Source organism: Diorhabda sublineata, chromosome 2 (assembly GCF_026230105.1).
Source record: "Diorhabda sublineata isolate icDioSubl1.1 chromosome 2, icDioSubl1.1, whole genome shotgun sequence".
Classification (NCBI taxonomy): domain Eukaryota; kingdom Metazoa; phylum Arthropoda; class Insecta; order Coleoptera; family Chrysomelidae; genus Diorhabda; species Diorhabda sublineata.
In genome coordinates, this window is record NC_079475.1 from 29558681 (window position 1) to 29579309 (window position 20629).

Genomic DNA, 20629 nt, shown 5'->3' on the forward strand with positions numbered 1-20629 from the left:
GAAAACCCGGAAATATTATATGAACATTCCGTAAACTAATAACGCAGCACTAATGTACTTGATGCATTCCGTTGACGACTTTTTCAATGAATTTTCATCATTTTCAAGAATTTATGCTTCTTAAATAAAAACTTAATAATACTAGAATTCCATCTACACTACATTATAACCTTATTCACACCACGTAAAGAATTCTTGCACCTTTTCTCTTGCACTCACACTTACCTGTAGCGAGAAACGTTTATTGAAAGCATGGCAACAACCTCTGTTTGTGGCCACTGTTCAACTGGCAACCATGAATTATCGTAAACAGGAAGTATAATATATCACAGTAATTTATATTAAAATTAAAAAACACGGATAACTGTAAATACTTAACAGTAATACAACTATATACATCTGTAAAACCTTAAAGTTGCGGCTGATTGGAAGCTAGAAACGATTTTTTATTTTTCACAATATTTCCTTTAACATAACATAAAATTACAATTTATATCAGCAATTTAATGTACAAAAAGTAATTACAGGTAATTGCGGCTAATTGTTAATAGGTTATCTATCTTTAATCTATTGCATGCTCATCCAACATCCATTTAACATCATCAAAAAGCTAGTTGCTAAATCAAGCAATGAAATCCTGTACTAGAAGTTGTACTGATATATTTAAGAGAATTTTGAAGATATTCCTGTTTTTAAGTTTGCTATTTTACCCTCTCTTTCACCTTAAATTTATTAGCAATAAATTTAGGATGATTTTTCAGCATCATTTACTACACTAACAATGATTAAAGAAAAAATAAATTTGAGGTAATAGGATCTCGATCAAAAATTGTCATTTATTCGTTAAAAAAATTTTCAATATCTATAGCTCGTGATCTAAACTCTTTCCTGGACTCAAAGCAATTAACATTGGCGTCTAGAAATGAATTGCTTTTGCCAGTTTACGCAATAAATCCATCAATTGGAAAAAGTCCATAAACGTACTAAATATGAGTTTTAAAGAATCGTTCATATTTAAAATGTATTCTAAGAAAGATGTTTTCAAATTCCATGTTTAGCACAATGAAATATTAGACCTTCACTCCAGAGTAATAATTAATTGGAGATACTAGATAGTAAATTAAACCCTATTGAATTCATACGGTTTAAACTAAATAATGGAAACCTATTGTTTTAAAGTGCCGTATGAGACGTGAATAACGACAACTATATAATTGTTCTTCCCCTGTCGGACGTGGTTACACCCTGTTAAGATATTACGTGAGCAGTTAATGTTACTTTTTTTGTCAATACTAGGGGAGTTGACCGAAAAGTTTCCGGCCCATCAAAAAAAAACAAGAGATTTTTCTCTTCAAAGTAGGCCTCTCTTCAAAGTAGGCGTCTCTTCAAAGTAAGCTTCTACATATGCAATAACGTCATCGTCTGATGAACATATATGTCTGGCCAGTGAAATTTCATGTTTAGGAAACACTAAAAGTCGATAGGCGCCAGATTTAGTCAATAGAATATGGTTGCTGGTCAACCAACTCGAAGTGCATTATGTGAATTTTAGCCATAACACTGAAGTGTGAGAATATGCATTGTTCACATAGAAAATCACCTTCTTTTTCTTCAAATGCGGTAGCTTCTCGTCAATTTCTTTCTTTCGTTATTAAACAATGATGCCTAATTCTATTCTGTTATTATATAGTATATGAATCTTCTCAAAAACTGGTCGCCAGCCGATGAAATCATCGGCATTTTCGGAACAAGTCCACTGTCTTTATAGTTTTTCATTCCAGGAGTGTAGTGGTGGATTCAGGTTTAATCTGCAGTTATGAATCGTCGCCAAATCTTTGGCTTATTTTGTTCAAATTGGGTCAATAAGACATAGGAAATGTTTACTCGAATGCGCTTTTGGTGCAAACGCGCTCTTTCGATATGCCGATGGCCTCTTCTATCTCTCTAATTCAACAGTCATCAATTAACAATTGGTGAAATTTGCAGATGTGCCGTTCCTAACGCTCGTCGTTAGTCAAGCTACGACATTTGCATTCAGATACCTAAAATTTGACGGTCCTAAATGATTTGTCAAATTCTTTTTCCATTTGCTTAGGGGTATTGCCGTTTAAAACCAAATATTTAATGACAACTCGATACTCTCTTTTTTTCTTTTTTTCAGAATGACTCACTTATTTGTATGATTATTAAATAGAAATTAAGCGTCCAATATGGATGAAATTGTAGTGCGAAACTGTCAACGCATGCGTAAACATATTTTATCCACGACTGTTGTATAATGTATCCATTATACATCTGCTCGCTCGATCTTAATAATACCCATTAAGCACGATAGTGATTAAAGAATCATTAATCACTGTTGTCAGATGCCTTCTTTTTATAATTTTGTCATGTAAAACACTACTAAATATTTCCAATTCAATCAAAAAATAAAAAAGTAAATTTTCCTAAACCAGATTTGAACCTGGAACCTGCAGTTTGGAGGCGCAGAACAAAACACTAAGTCCTCAGCGATATTAAATGTGTTAGTCGTATATATGCTTTTTAAGGCATCGTGGTTTTTGAAACAACTTATAAATCGAAGTAGCTTTTGAAACAAAATAAATTTTACTCAAACCTGTCAACATTATTGTGAGCTTAGATTTCTCAGTGCTTTAATATTTTACGTTAAAAAAATACAACTTAAGAACTCATGAATGATATACTATTATAACTTATAACGATAAAAGCTATTATATTTAGGTCGGGGCTAGAAACATTTCAGACCTTGTACTTGCCTGATAATAGAATAATTTTCCATCTTAACTCAGGTTCATCTAATCGTTGAAATACTGTATTATACTACTTCAATGCCGTATTCTTGAGTTTTTTTTATAATTATTACAGTTATCTCAAAATCCTTCCTCAGTTTACATTTCAGTTTTTCTGTGTCTCAATATAAGTTCAACTTTTTATATTCAATTTCAAAATAAAAATTCGGTACTGAGCCAAATAGCTGAAGATGAAGTTGGAATCTCTCAACGCTTGCTAGTTTATAACTTATAATGATAGAAGCTGATATTTTCAGGTCGAGGTTGGAAATATTTCAGATAACACTGATAATAGAATTATTTTTCATCTCTTAGTTTATATATTCGTTGAAATACTGTATTATACTGCGTCAATATCGTATTCTTGAGTTTTTTTCATTATGTTGCATTAAGTTCAAAATCCGTCTTAAGTTTACATTTTAGTTTATCTGTTGCTCAATATAAGTTCAACTTTTTGTATTTAATTCCAAAATGAAAATTCGGTAATAAACCAAAGGAGAAGCAATCAATTACTTTCAAATTATACAATTCAGATATATTTATAAGTAGAAAAAATTCATTTAAGTGTCAGGCTACGTCATTGACGACCGTAATAATTTATTTTTGAATCTCATGACAATAATTTAAAATATTCTAAATCTTGATAATATTGGAATATTACCAGAGTTCTTCATCTAATATAAGTTTGATAAGGGTCGTAAAGATTTATAGATCCATCAATGCAATGCGAATAAATTATAGTAAATATACACGTTTCGGCCCTACTTTGACCTTTTAGAAACATTATTGACATTAACGTGGATATAAAACATTTATACCTGAAGTTTGTACTCTCGAAACATTGCCATTAAAATTCAAATACTTTAACTAGAGTTGATTGCGTTTATCAAATAAAATTTATGTTTCACTTTAGAAATATTCTTGACGAACTTTACCGTTATTCATTACATGAATTATGTTTTTATTTTAAATTAATTTTCCCAAACTATACGTGAAGAATATCAATTTACCATCACTCTCTGAGTGACGTAGAGGTTTACAGAAGAGGCCGACATGTGTAGAGAAGCATAACGAAGAAATAGTTGGAGCCTTTACTTAACAGATATTTCTTCCGTGGAAGAAGGCAGTTAATAATTTTCACCATTATTTTTCACCATTGGATTTAAATATAATTATTATACTCGTATATGTTCAAATTTACACAAATGACGGGAACCTATTCTGAAAGATATTAGTATCGAGGAAAACTATTTACTATATAAATAAGAGGCGACTGTGGTACAATAACAATTCGTGGGGAATTTTAGGTTTTTTTCTTTGTGGAAGATTTTTCGCCTTTGCCAAATTTCCATGATTTTATCAAGTTTCGTACTGGGATGATGGATTCAAAAATATGAATCATAAATCACTATTTTATAATTTTACAGAAGTTTTTACTAAACTTTATTACTTCACTTTTATTACCTTTAAAGAAAATACGATTTTTGGAAATGTCTTGCACAACTTTGATTTAACATTTCTTGTAACTTAACCATGATTATTCACATAACTAACAATAAGGTATTTTATTTAGATCTAATTCAGCCAAAAAGGCGGAGATATGCCACAATTACCAAAAGTATCACCTATCATCATATCCGCGTAGAACCAATTCAAATGTCTCTCAAAATTTGAAACTATTGATAATTTTCTGGCAATATTATTTATTTTTCAACATATTTTCATTATGCCTAAATATATTTAACCGATATGTTGAATTAGGAAATGATGTTGGTTTATCTTGATAATGTATTTTCCATACAATTACAAAAATAAATTTTTCGTGCCTTTATCTTTAAACATAGGTGCTCTAGCTCGTTGACCCCTATGTCTACCCAAGCTTTATCGTCATCAAAAAGTAAGCAGCAATATTTTGTTACAACTACGTATCCAATCATTTTTTTGTGAGTAAGTTTTGTATTGTTTCTTCATATCTTCAATTTTTACAAAATCTCTTGGTATTTATTAAGTTAAAAATTTCAAAGTTCCACAAAAACACACAAACTCTTTTATATTGTGGTGTTATCTATCATGTGAAATTAACATTTAAGTATTATAATATAATTACTCATAATTGTACATTTGTACCAGGTTATTCTTCATAAATCTACCCTCATCTTAGAGCTCTTAGCCTAACATAGAAAGAAATGTGATAGTCAGGTAATAAATTACGAGGATGGTCCCAGAAGTACCTGGCCTGACCTTGACATGGCCGTAGTTGCTTGAAAGATACAACTGTATTAAAAATATCTAAACCTTTCTTAAATGCTGCTTTCTCATGTAAGCTCTGTTTCTAGTTATAATGAATTCTTATTTTATCTCATAAACAACTATAAATTATATTCCTCTATTATTCGCACCATTATTAAAAAAATACTAACCTTTGTCGACTACCTTGCCCTCTCTACAATTATTATCTCCTTAGACCATAAATATTCCTATAATAGATTTTCATTTACAACTATTTTTAGTGTCCGCTCAAGAGTCAACATATAGGCCTTCTAAAAACTTTTTTTGCTCGCAATGGAACATTTTTTCTCATCTTTCACAGTTCCTTAAAGATACCCATTTCTACCACAAAACGTGTTTCTTATACTTCAAATAAGCTTATGCAATTATTGTTTCTATACCAATGACCAGAGCTGTTGATTTACGTTAAACTTAAATACAAAAAATCCCATTTATATAACAGTTATAAGAATCCAATTATATAACCTGATCGTCCATGTCAAATACTGTTGAGCGAAACTAAATAATCTACTAGTTCCAATTTCACAAATTGCTTATCTAAGTACTATAATATAGTAAGTATAATAATAGTAAGAAATATTTCAATGATACCAAATTATGTTGCTTCCTACTATTAATTTGTAGAAATATTTTTACGAAGATCAAAAATATTCCAAAGTTAGTTCAACAGTCTGTATGTAATAGAAATAGTCATTTTTTCTAATGAAAGCATATAATTCAATCTTATTTTTCACATTCCAGAGCTTACCTCAAACTCCGCAAACAAAAAGTTTTGCCAATATATTCAACGGGGAAGCTGGTCAAGACGGATCTGCGGAGTCTACTTTCCAACAAGAAAATGTAAGTGAATGAGTAAATACTTTTATATTACAATTTTTTAAGAATCTCAAAATGAATCGCCACAAATAATAGAAGGGGATTGATGCTAAGTAAACGTTGATATTGTTGTTTACTAATTTATGTAAAATTTCTAACACTACAAGATACTTTAATTTTCAACACAAAATACATAAACCAAATACAATATGTTGAGGTGTATTATGCTAAATCTCTACTTTTCATTCCTCAGCAATTACAAGAGAATAAAAAGTAACAAAGTTGCCTGATGTAGAGGTTAAAGGGATGCAGACCTTCGTGACGGAAGGTTAAAGGCTTTAGTCCATATGTTGGTGTCATAAGCCTGGATATTCCCGATTGATCTATGTTTATGAAAGCCGTATTGATGGTCGCTGATGTTAGTTAGCAGACTTAAGATTTGCTGGGTAGCGAATATCTCCATGACCTTGGCAATAACTGGGAACCATCTTTTTTCCTTTTTGGTGTGGGTTGAACCCAAGGAACTCTCCAATTTTAAGGAAAGAGACCTATTAGTTCAGTTGCGCTTTTCTTCAATACGATTTGTGGTATTACATCTAGACTGGTGGCTCTATTGATGTCCAACCCTTTAAGAACTGTCGCAATTCTATTTCAGACATCGATGAACCAACTCCTGGCAGGCTGTGTGGTAGTTTTCCCCGCTAACCAAGAGTTGACTTTGAAGCAAACATGCAACCCAACAAATTTGTTTTTTTTGCAGTTACTGTCATTGGCCCATTTCCAGTCAATTTTTGACTTATAAAAGCATTGGCTGGCCAGAAAGACTTTAATCCATTTGGACAATTGAAGAGTTGTTTTTCACTCTCTCATTATATCGTTCCTTGTAAGCATATATGGTCGTTTGAACGTTTGAACGATTTTCGGTAGTAGGATTTTAGCGCCAATTACGATAAGCAGAATTTTTGTAGTTGACAGCTCTAGGGCAGTTTTTATCTAGCCACGGATTATTGTCTGCAAAGCCGTTGAAGGTGTAAGGAATATAGGCTACTATTCCTGCCAAAAGTACCTCAGAAATCTGATTTGCACACATTGAAGGGTCATTATTGAAGCAAATATCAAATATATCCAAGAAAACATAAAAAGGAAGACCTTTAGATATTTTTATTTGGCCGATCAATAATACCAAACTTCACATGATCTAAATGGATCCTGAGTTTGAATTTTTTATTAACACATTGCTGAAATTAGTTTGTGACCTGATGTTTTGAGTAGTGCATGTAGGCGTTATACAGATCAGGGTCTGTTGTTAGAAATAGGCCAAAGAGGCTAGCAAAGCCATTATCTCGATCGGGGACTATGGTTGGTTTATTGATAAGTTGTGTCAGTCCGTGACTGTTTGCAAAATTTTCAGCTTCCCACCGTTCATCGTAAATTCTGTTGGAAAAATTCAATCAGTTGACGTGATAAACATTAAAGTCACCAGTGACTACAATATTTGCGTTTAGATGATTTGTTTGCAGGTGAACGATTTTATCGGCAAAGTTTGAGAATAATTGCCTGTAGCAGGTATCGCTAAGAAGTATCTACAGAAAGCGGAAGAATTTTGTTATTCGTTAAGACCTTAAGCAACACAAGTACCTGTTCAAAGAATATAAAAAACTGACCATAATTCGCAATGAACATTTCTTGTTACCATACTTCAATTGAAATTTTGTTATTTAACCATCTCTCTATATCTTACGCTCTCTGTTGAACCATTCTAATTTTATTGAACAGTTTGTGAGAGTTTCTCAAGATATAATTAGAAATATACCAAGGCGAATTCCAGCGGTTGGATGAGGTTTTATGTTCTATTAACTTGAATTTATACGGTACTTTTTTCACAAAGTGATTTTATTTCATTTTCTAAGATAAAAACATAAATAATTCAGATCAAATATTTGAATTACCACATACTTTTGCTTTAATCAAATTAAAAAAAAAATATTATTCCACAAATAATATACAATTTCGCGTTTGATGTATTAATGTGTTAAACATTTATAAAACGATTACTCAAGAAAGATAAATAGATTTTACGGATAGTAAACATTCTATTATGAATTGCTTGTTACAAAGTTTAACGCTGATCTTGTTGTCTTTAAAGTTTTAAGACAGCTGCATATGTCGACAAACTTGTAGAACATGGTAAGCCCTTGACTACTCGGACGTTAACTCGAAAACATGTTCCTTAAACAGTTTAATCCGTCATGAACATTCATCGATTCTACCTGAAGGAATCAAAGACAAAACAAATATTAAAGATACCAATTGTTCAGTATACAGTTATCGTAAAGTGATACAGACTATTTTATATAACTTATATAACCAAAGGTATCAAAAAATTGGCTTTTAAAATAATTATTTGGCAGACGCTGCTAAAACTATTGATAAGGCTTAACATAAAGCACTATATGTTTGTAGTATTCAACATTCTTCTTAGAAAAATTCAAGAAGATGTATATCTTAATGTTATAGTTGAGTCTTGAATCCGTTTTTTGTTCAAATTGGAGTACGATCAAAAGATGGTTATTATTTGTATCATGCACACTCTAGAATAAACTAGTACAACCTAGTCTTAACATTATAGTATATCTAGAAAGTCAAAATAAATAGTACCATTGCTTTTATAAAGTCGAAATACATACCAGTACTACTCCTATAGTCTATTTCAGAAATGTATGGAGCAATAAAATGGGGAATTCCTTCCAGTTCGGCTCGATTTCGGTGTCGGCCATAGGTGTAGGTCTGGAAATATTATGTAGGGATTACTTAGGTAGTAGTTTATAAAGTTACGTTTTGCGTTTAACAGGTACCATTTAACCTTCTATTAGTGCCTCTGCCTAATTCGAACCTAATTCGAACCCTATTTCAGATTCGGCTTAATCATGCGTCGTTAGGGCAATGGTGCCTTACCCAAAATTTTTAGACCTTTATAAATATGTTTGTTAACTTTAACGCATCAGTATTTGCTGTTAAGCCGCAAAGAGTCTTCACAGTATTATCAGATTAGTAATAAAATGGCGACTTTTACCCCAACGAAAAGATATTCTAATAATTCTCCACTATCAGTGAATGAAAAACTTATTATTTAAAATGTACACGATTGCATAAAATACGATTACCCGAAATATACTGTACAAGAAACTGTCGACCGATGTTCCCGAATGACTGGAGTTGGAAAGTCCACCGTTTTTAAATTATTGCGGAGGAGAAAGATAGCAGGCCAAGTGGAACCTCCCAAGAAGTCCAGGCAGACCAGTAAAAGTCCTTGATGAAGACACCAAAAGTGTAATTCGAGGAAAAGTTCACTCTTTTTATTTTAAAAAAGAAATACCTATCCTAGATGAGATTTTAATGGAGCTTGGCCAGGATGACAGTATTCCGATGATAACAAAAAAACTTTTATGGACCACTTTGAGAAATATGAATTTTGCCTGGGAAAAGTACAACCGTAAAGCACTTTTACTGGAAAGCGATGAAATTGTTTGCTGGCGACGAAAATACTTAAGAAGTATAAAGCAGTACAGAACAGAGCAAAAGAAAATCTTGATAAGACGTGGATTAATGAAGGTTATATAGTACTAAAAATGTGGCAATAATATAACCAGTGCTCACCAAGCTTTCATGGAAGGCCTGTCAACGTTTAATAAGGTGTCTTTAGGTAAAGGGAAAAGGCTAATAATCGTCCATATTGAAAGCGAAGAGGGATTTTTAAAAGAAGGTTTGCTAACCTTTCAATCGTGCCATACGGGAGATTACCATGGGGACATGGTTTCGGATGTTTTTGGGGACTATTTTGGTGAAATGATAAAATTTTTTCCGGCTGATTCAATAGTAGTTATAGATAACGCAAATTATCTCAATGTAAAGAGAAAACTCCAACTTCATCTTGGAGAAAACAAGAAATTATTGAGTGGTTAACAACCAAAAGTATTGAATTTGAAGATAATTTGATAAAAAAAGAACTATTAGCTATAGCAAATTTACACAAACATCGTTTTATAAAATACGCCGTGGAAGATATAGCAGAAAAACAATGTAACTGTGCTTCGCACACCGGCATTTCATTGCGAACAAAATGCTATAGAACTTATATGGGCACAAGTGAAAGGATTTGTAGCAAGACACAACACGACATTCAAAATGAAAGACGTTAAGCTAATGTTTGATCAAGCCATTAAGGAGGTGACACCAGAGAACTGGTGAAAAGCAGTCCAGCATTTCATTAAAGAAGAGGAAAAAATGTGGGATCTTGACTATTTGATCGATCGGACCGCTGACCCGTTAATTATAACGTCAAGAGGAGATGGCAGTTCCTCAGATAACGAAGAGTATTATGATTTTTTATAATTTAATTTCTGTATAATGTATTTTTTGTATAATGTTCAATAAAAAAATAAGTGTAACTGATATTATGTACATAATCCCCAATTTTTATTCTATTAAAGTAAAATTCTTTCCTTTTTACGAGTATCCTACCGGCACGCCTTTGGCACAATATTTTCAGTGTTTGTGAATGGATAACAATAGGCTAAACCCATAAATTGACCCTAACCCGGGTGGTACTACCTGCACTTGATTCATTTACAATGAAATCAATGCCAAACTATGAAAGTGGCTTAAATATTCGTTGGGTCACTCTGTGGTCCCTTTGCATACCTAATGAGATTTTATTGCTCTATACACTTCTGAAATAAACTATAACATATTAGAGTTAGCCGCAAGGACAATGAAAACTTTGCTAGCTATGAAATCAAAGGAGAAGTATGATGCCGCATAAAAGAATTTTATAGATTATCAGATCAAAATCACATCTTTTTTGGAAAATACGTTATTTTTGTGTTTTTCTGAATTAAACGAGAAGTACAAGTCGTATTCACTTTCTACTTGATGCTAGAAATTACCCTAAATATTCACTATAACATCCATTTGTAAAAGTATAAAAGTTGCATATCTTCCTAAAATGCCAGTCCGAAGGCTAGCCAAGACTTTAACCTCGGAGAAAAAATTCTACTTTTTTAAAATAAGTAAATAGAATTTTGAGCTGCAATAATGGAACCCAGTTGCATGAATGCGTTGCAGTCCATACAAATTCAAGACACATAATATTACAACGGAGTTCTCGTAGTCAGTATAGAAGTCCCCAAATCAAAGATACATAGATCATGTCAGAGGCAATTGAAAAATGTGTTCAATTCAATCTAGAGAGGAACTAAGCTCAAATATCATAAAATCCAAACTCGTTGGGATTACCTAGAAAAATTGAACGAGCTAGGTAAGAAAAATAAAATTACCCTACAATGGATTCCGGGACACACCGGAGAGAAGGGAAATGAAATATCTGATAAGCTCGCTAAAGCGGGGGAAGTCAAGCCCTACATTGGACCCGAACCCTTCTGAGGTATAAGCTACAGAACAATGGAAAAAGTACTAGTAAACAAGGTAGATAGGAACAAAACCAATTATTGGGACAACATACAAGGGCTGAGACAAGCAAAGACTCTTCTGGGAAACTATAACCAGAGTAGATCTGCTGAATGTACCATACCAAATAAAAACAAACTGCGAATACTAACAGGTGTTCTATCGGAACCCTGTCGCCCTAACTAACAACTGAAGACGCTAGACCTGGCAGATAATGTGGCGTGCAGATTTTGTTGCAGAGAACGAAATCTCTATCCACATTCTGTCGAAGAGTGAAACACTAAGGAACTCCAGAGCAGTACAACTGGGATCGTATGGAATAGAAGACGAAGATCTCTGGCAGCTACAGCCATTTTACATTCTGGACTTTCTAAAAGGAGTGGGATTAAAATATCAGTTGTAAACACTGGGTTCCCCAGTATTGCAGCAAGAAAGGGGGACACAATAGATCCCTTAGGTCGCAGTGTATACGAGACCTTAAATACATACATACATACATACATAACATGTCAGGTGAATTTAACGAATTTTCACTACGATCAGATGTCAGATCAGAATATTTTTTTTTGAATTTCAAATCCCGAATTTTACATGAGTCGTTCATTACGTCAATAAACGGTCACAGTTTATATGAGCGACGGTGATGACATCACAGCTGTGAAAAAAATATGAGGTTACATAAATAACAAGTTAGAGCAGTGTTTCCCAACCTGTTTTGTGCAATGGCTCACCCAAGCCGTTCAAAATTTTTATGCTAGAAAACACAGTAATTAAATTTTCAAAACATATGATAACCTCAATATAAAAAAGCCTAAACTAAAATGAAATTTACAACTAAATACATATGTGGCTCTGAAGAAAAAAAATGCTTTCAAACTCAGGTGGCGTCGGTCAGCTGACACGAGACGTTTGAGTCTGATCTTGACTTACAGCGCCTCTTATTGGACTCAACTGCTTCCGAGTCAGGTGGTTCCTCTGCGAGCTTTTTTTTGCTAAGCATCACTAGATGCTTTCCGAGTCGCCACACCTTCTTCATAAATTGAATTTCTTTTATTCAAATACGAACAACTGCGTTGTTTCGCGAGATTTTAAAACGTGGATACACGTGGAGTTGATATTTTGGTTTCGTCAAACGAATTTATAATATTTATAGGCCGTAATTATTTAAGAATTTGCTTTTTTCTTCCAATTGAGCACCGTAATATAGCAACGCTTTTAAATGGCCCAGATCAAAAGGGTTAAAAAAGAAAAATTGTACAAGTAATTAATATCATAACCGTACTATACAAAGTGAACAATATTACTGGTACAATTACTACTGGAAGTTATACTTATAAATTGATTTCAATAAACACGTATTGTTATTATCAATTAATTGCTAATGTAGCAGCTTTGAGGGATTACAATAATCTATAATCGTAATGATAAAGGATAAACATAAAGAATATAGAAATAAAATTAATGACAGACATAAAAACAACGATATAAAACTTTCCTTATCCCTCCTCTTCTATATAATCATGCGTCGGCTTTAGGTTAGTTTACTGTAGTTTGTTCTAACATTTTCCATCTTTCCTGACGTTTGTATTTTATTTCGTATATAGAATTTCATCCCGTACTTTCTTCTATCCATTATTATTCAACCTTATTAAAATTCCATGTCTTTAGGAAATCTCCTAATGTTTTTTTCATGAAATAAGCTTAATTATTTTCTCATTTACTATCAAATCAGAGCAAATTTATTTGCGCGGTCTAGGTATACGATTAAATTTATTATTCTAATAAATTAAAAATAATATTCGGGAAACGCTGTTCTAATATTCAAATCGTGCTCGGGGTTTCCATCGTTCGTAGGCTGCCCACGCAAATAAGAAATTTTGTCCATAGTGTAGAAGCTACGACGTCAGCTTGAAAAATAGCGGTCATTGTTTTCTCGTTTAATACGTATAGGAATAAGAGCGATTTCAATGTGTTCGAGGCGCTTCATAATTGTGAGCTACATCGAATTAATACCATAGGTAAATATACAGTATGCAGCATTTTTACGTACTGTTAAGATATATTTGCAGTTTATTATTATGAATATATGGGCCATTTGAAAAATAATTAACCGATTTTAAAGGTTTATATTTTCAAAATTGAAGATGGACATGCCGTCGCTTTTTATATATCTATCCAACACTGATGATTTTGTGAACAATCTTGTTATCTTTTGGGCTGTAAAAGGATCAACACCATATGTGGTATGGAATTCAAGTTGCAAGTGAATCACAGACTAGCATGTAATTAAGTATATAACACAAAACTGTTTAGACTACTGAGCTTGTTGGGTGTTGGCTGAAGCAAGCTACTGTAAACTGTCTTCCTGAATGAAGCGTTTAATTAGTAATTGCTAGATTTGTCTCAATTTTTCCCAAAAATTGAGTCTCATTTAAGTCTCGATCTCGTCTTGTTACCAGTTATCTTGTCTAGTATTTTTATTCTAAATAATGGTTATATAAATTAAATAATATAATATAGAATTTTTTAATATAGAATAATAGATAGACGTTACCGTAAGAAGTGTTAACAAGTTGAATTAAAAATGTGAAAAAATCATACTCGGTTATTAAGTTTATTTGAAATTTGCAATAAAATAGTTCCCAGATGATCACCAGAGTATCCTAAATTATATTGTTTTCTATGTAGACCTTTTCTAATGTTTCGAATAAAACCTGGTATAAGTTGTCCGTAAGTAACCCAACAATGTCAAATCTTCATTCCCTTTCCAAAATTCATTAACCTGGTAAGGCTATAAGAACTATTGCTTCAACAATTTTTACACCTAGTTATAATATCTGCCGATAGTTAACGAAGGAGTTTGAAAACCTACCCATCAAACATGATATTTTTCCGTGAAGAATTCGTTAGAATTTATCAACAAGGTGAAAACTACAGAAATTGAAGATGGGGAAATTTTAATCTCCTTTGATGTAAGTTCATTATTTCCCAGTACGCCGATCCTGCAGATCTTGGAGTACCTTGAGGACTTATTGAGATCTAATTATTTGGGAGCTAATGTAATCGAAGTCATTGAAAAATATTTATAGTTAACAAAAATATGTATGGAGCAAAACCATTTCCAGTACAATCAAGACGAAGGAACAGCAATGAGCAATTGCCTATCTTCATTTATGGCTGGACTTTTCATAAGTTATTTTAAAAAGCAAATCAATTAAGAGTTTCAGTATTTTCCCAGGGTATTGTACAGTTATGTGGATGATATTTTCGCCATATTCAATACGAAAAAAGGCAAACCTAGGGAAAACACCGCTACATGCAGGTACATTCCAGCTGATTCTTTCCATTGTATCTAACATTTCCTGGTATATCATTAAATTCCACTTAACATTGAAATATACAATGAGGATAGGACATTTATTAAGGATGTAGCTGTACTTAATGGTTATGATAAGTGAATTGTAAATAGATTAATTAACCGTCATAGGTTTGAGGAAAACAAGAAAAATTTGCTTTGGTACTATTCAATCCTGTTTATACAAAGGAATATTTAACAGAGTGGGTTTTAAATTGGTTCAACAATATATTGAAACAATTGTTGGGTAATACTAAGGATGAAATGCCACAATTGGAAAAGAATGATATATATGAGATGGACTATGATAATTGTGAAAGGAAGTATATTGGGCAGACCAAGAGATACGTTGATGTCCAGTTTAAAGAGTTAATTTAAAATATGGACGGACCGAAAAATCGAATATTCTCGATCACTGCTGCCAGTTATAATCATGACATAAGTATTAATAATGTTAAATTGTTGGATTCATTTGAAAGCATTGAAATTACTAAATGTAAAAACAGCCTAAATAGGGACACAGGGCCAATTCCTTACAACCCACTATATAGTTTTGTAGTCAAGGACTCAATATGAGGATTTCTGTCAAGGAATTTTCCTCCCCACTGGAATTAATTTTCGCGACAAACATTGTAACTGTAAGTGATGGACTAGTGGTACTATAAACAGTGTGTTCAGTATGAGACTAAGAACAATAATTTCGGGTTGCCCTGTATGTTGTCTCGGTACCACCTTTAAGATTTTCCAAAACTTCTTATTTAGTTGCGGAGAAGCGAGATAAGATGAGAAAAATCTCGTTTTCCTGAAAAGCGCTAGACTCTTTCTGCAAGGTCTTGAATTTTGGTAATACTATTTTTTATAAATTTTTAAAGGTTTGTGAGTTTTGATGGATGCCAATTTATGCACTTTGTTTGTTTGGTAGGGATATTAGGATTTTCTTGAATATTATATTCATTTTAATATCTTGTCTAGAAGCATTTTGTCGCTAACTAGTTGTTTTTGTTACATGTCCATTTCTCATAAATTTTCTTCCTATTTCAGTTTCATCTATCTCTATATACAATAATATGTAGAATTTCACTTCTGTGCATTCCAGTTTAGTAAACCATTTCGAGCGATTTCTCTAAAAGAAGTGACTCTACTAATAATCGATATTTCTAACCTAAAAATGTTTGCTCATTTATTGCAAACTCGGTGTCTAGATTATGGGTTTTTCATAAAATTATGATACATACAAGATATGACATTTTTGAATTGATAAGGAATTGAAATTCGATATTTATACTCCTTATAAAGCTATCAAAGTGACAGTACTGCCCTTAAACAAAATCAACGATGACGTTATACCTCTAAATTGGGTCACCCTATATCGATGAATCCGTGCATTTGAAAAATAGAAATAATAGTACTGAATTGATTTAGAATTGTATAAGATTTATTATTAATTATGATCAAAATAAAGCTGTACATTGTTTCATATTTCAAAATTAGCTCATGTCTACTGCACACTACCAAGTCACCTTAAAATGCTTTTGTCCTGAGACCAGTCAATTCTTAGGTACTACCCAACATAACTCCAATTGTGAGCCCTCTAAACGATTCGCAATACCGATTCCTATTTCATGCTACTGCTCACTGAACTACTTCTCTATTCTTCAAGTTGGTTGCTATCAACTGTCTAAGAATTTCCGAAAATTCCCTAGCCTTTCTCGACAATTACCCTATGGCCATTACTTCTCCGCTTGTTAGTGTTACAGGGTTTCTGTGGTTTCTCTATGACCCAGCTGTATCCGTCCTTCTACACAGTCTCTACCACCCTACACAGTCTTCTTCCGTCGAGTTATTTTATTTTGTTTTTTTTTCAAACTCCAAATTCAATTCCATGTGCAATAGATAGCAAACACACACATCAAGTCATCTCTACGCCTAATAAACCATACTACCACAAAAAAACATCTCAATTGACAGGCTGAGTGACCCTGTGAAGAAAATTTTTCGCAGAGTCATCTCTAAAATACAGAGAAACTATATCCTACATTAATTTTCCACTATCAACATAAAATAATCTCCCGATATTCTCTCTCTAAGCTTTAATTAAGATACGACTATTTTATTTTTGTGAAATGTACTACATTTCGCAAGACAATCCCAAATCAGGGTATTTATGTTGATTGCAAGCCAATTTTATTGTTCTCAGAAACTTGAAATGAAGAATAATTTTCACCGGCAAAGTTAACAAGAGTAAATTAAAGAAAATCATTTGTTATTGGATTTAATAAAAAGTTTTCTAGAGACAGAAACCGTTAATATTTCAATTAATGAACTTAAGTTCCATGTAAAAATCCAGATCGATTTCAATACCTCCAATGCTATCAAAAATATTCATGTTCTATATGTTTATAGGAGATTGCCTATCAAAATTTGGTCATAAGTATTTTTAATTGGGAAATAGTTTCGTTCACTTGCTTTTTAAATAAAAGCTCGACTACTTCACGACAAAAGCTTCTAAAAATTTATGGTTGCCGTTGCGCACCTGGCCGCTCCTCTTCGCAACCAGGTGTAAAAAGGTATGATTTCGATACATTCATACGTTCATAACGTACATCTATTGATTATATTATTAAATTAAAGCTAATTTTTGGCTAATAATTATCATGCGAGGTCTGGCTATTAAACAACGAAACTGCGCGCCTAGAGGGCGCCCTAGACGGGTGGGGTAAAAAACGAGTAGTGCGTTGGGTGTCTAGATCTTGTCTATGCACGTCCCAAAACACGTTTCCGTCACTATTATAGTATTTGTGCAGTAGCGGTTTGAAACGAACGTGTGTGACGAAAAACAAGAGCAACGTATAAATCTCAAATTTCTCGTTAAATTGAAATAAACTTCGACTGAGTGCTATAAATTGTTGCAAGAGTCCTAGAGATAATTCTCTATCTCGTGCGTGTGTTTTTGAATGGTGTAAGCGCTTTAGTGATGGCCGAGAGAGCACTGAATATGACCAGCGCCTAGATCGCCCTGTGACTGTTTCAACTCGGAAGCAATGACCAAAATCAACCAAATTGTGCTTGCAAATTGTCGAATGAGCATCCGGATGATTGCCGACGCTATAAACGCCAATAAAGAAACGGTTAGAAAAATTTTACACGAGGAATTACACATGACAAAAGTCTGTGCGAAGTTGGTATCAAAAAATCTGACTCTTGCCAAAAGCTCTTGAGCCATCACGTCTGCTCAGATTTCCTTGAAAGGTTAGAAAAAGATCTGCTTTGAAATGGCCCCGATTTGAGTCGATGGAAGTGGTAAAGCAAAAAACGGCAGAGCTTCTAAATATAGAATAACTTTTATAATAGAACCCCTGTTCGTAACCAGGCTCGTTATTTAATAGCCAGACCTCGTATATAGCTACCTAATTAAATCCTCCCGCAAAGAAAGGTTGCCGGCTGTAGAATGAAAGAGAGTTAGCGCGTAACATGATTTGTCAGACGTGGACAACGATTGCCCACTGTGCGACCCTTTTAAGCCATTGCGCATGCGTTTTTATTCTAACATAAAAACAGCAGACACTGACGTTTTAATAATTATATTAGGTAACATGCATAAATTTTCTAATTTGCGAATTTGGTTGACAAACAGTTCATCAAACAAAAGTAATAATAATGATGAGGTTTATATAAACTGTATGGACTATCAATAAAATTAGGCGCGGCTTTATGTCTTGCCCTTCCCGCTTTTAACGTCTACATGGGTTGCGACTACATTGCTGCATTTTTCAACAAAGGGAAACTTCCACCCTTGAATATATTTATTAAGCACCCAGATATTCAAAAAGCTCTTGCGTCTTCGACGAATCCTACTGATATCTTTGATTGATACGAACGAAAATTGATACAGTCCAAGAGTTTACGTTCTTATTTATGGACTCCCAAAATGTCAAAGTGAAAATGCCGCTAGGTTTTTATTATTTTACAAAGTGTACGCTTCAAAACAAAATAATGAAAAATTTATAAAAATAATTAAAGGTTTAGACTCAACGCACATTCCACTGTGCTGGAAATCTTTGAAACAAAAGTTGTTGCAGATAATCTTTATTCGATGTGGTTGAATGCCACTGAGACGGACTGTATCGAGTTCAGCCCGGAAAATAGTGGTTAGCTGCTGTTAGATGATTTTCTAAAACTAACATGGTTCCTGGAAGACTTAACTCCAACGCAAGTTAAGAGTGTGCTGTGTGATTACATTCCAACAAATCTTTCGATAATAACCACGATTTTGATATTTGTAGCTATGAAAATTATAGCTCCGATAATACTGCAAGTGAAATCACCGATGATTCAGATTTTTAAATGAGAGTTACAGAAATATAAGATACATTTTTTAGATTTTTTAATGTTTAATTAATATATAACAAGCGATTGAATACATGAATAAAATCAAATAAAATTTTTAAACAGTACGTCACAATAAAATTTTCTTTTAAATAAGTAACCTTGGTTTTATTTATTATTTTAAATCAATATTAAACATATTAATTCAATATCATTTTTTTTGTAATTTTCAAACTTGTCATTTAGAATAGGAAGACATTTCATTTGGAGTATTTATTAAGTCTCTATTAGTCTCCAGTGGTTGTGAAGATTAATTTGATATATAAATTTGGGCTTAGCGTACTAATCCTGCGGCCGAATCTTATATATAGTCTATTTCTATATTATTTCAAGACGTGAACTTTTTCCAAAGAAACATCAGAATTGTACCAAACAAATCATTTCTAGCCAACAATGGTTATTGGCAACGTTTCAAACCATCGTTCAATGTTCAACGCGGTCAAAGTGGAAACTTATAATTTATTCATTGTAATGTATCAAGTGTATAATCAATGCTTAAACTCTTTCTTAATTAATAGTTATTCCTTCCATCACAAACAAAACTCCAACATATCACAAATGAACGAATCAACGGACAGTAAATTTATGATTTATAAACTGTGTCTACTTACTAAATTTTATTTATTTTATATGTAATTAATCAGTCTCTAACAGTTAAATAGTCGTTTGTATAATATATTATGAATTGAATTAAATCCCGATTTATTTTACAGGCTCTGGTCTACCGAGACGGAAATCTAATCTCCGGCCCATTGGATGCATTAATCCAACATATGGTACCTACCGATCAGTATTACCCAGACAGAGCTTACCTGTTCGCGTTTCTATTGTCGTCCCGATTATTCATCAAACCCCACGACCTTTTGGCCAAAGTTCGAACGTTGTGCGAGACGCAGCAGGGTCTCGCAGGCAAACCCACAGGAAGTACGGCGCAGACACGGTTTGCGGAACATTTGGTCCAATTGCTGGCCGAATGGACAGAGACGTTTCCTTATGATTTCAGGTAAGTGAATTGTTTTTTTCGTTTATTAAGGAATCTTACAATATAATAAAAACCAAGTGCACATGGAATTTTAATTTGGAATATAATACAGGCTACTTTATATACGAGTGGTGATAATAGAATACGGTGAATTATTTTATTAAAAACAAATAAGAATTAGTCTCTTTTACAATCGGTAGTATTATTGGAAGGTTTTTTTACAGAGATTTTATCTGATCTGTCATAAATGCTGTCTGAAACGTTTCACTTTTGCAATTTTAGGAAAATCAAACGTCCCGTAGTGCTAAATCTTATAAATAAGGTGGATTTGTACAGATAGAAATATTTTTAGTAAATAAAAGCATGCGTTATCATGATGAATAAGAAAGCCGATGGCTTATTTTCAGGTTTCTCTTTCGCACATCGCATCCCAAACATTTTAATACCACAATAACCTATTGGAACAAAGATCTTAACTGACTCATTTTGATTTTAAATCTACAAACATTCCTCAAAGTTAATGCC

The 20629-nt window shown here is 33.0% G+C and overlaps 1 protein-coding gene across 5 annotated transcripts in view; it reads left to right on the top strand.

The window, feature by feature from the left end:
* LOC130440858 (ras-GEF domain-containing family member 1B-like) overlaps positions 1-20629 on the top strand; it is a 551095-nt gene that overhangs the window by 505891 nt on the left and 24575 nt on the right. For all 5 annotated transcript variants that reach the window (XM_056774235.1, XM_056774231.1, XM_056774233.1 and 2 more), the window contains 2 exons: positions 5841-5939; positions 19836-20125. In XM_056774235.1, the coding sequence (XP_056630213.1) occupies positions 5841-5939; positions 19836-20125 (389 nt within the window). The remainder of the gene's footprint in view (positions 1-5840; positions 5940-19835; positions 20126-20629) is intronic.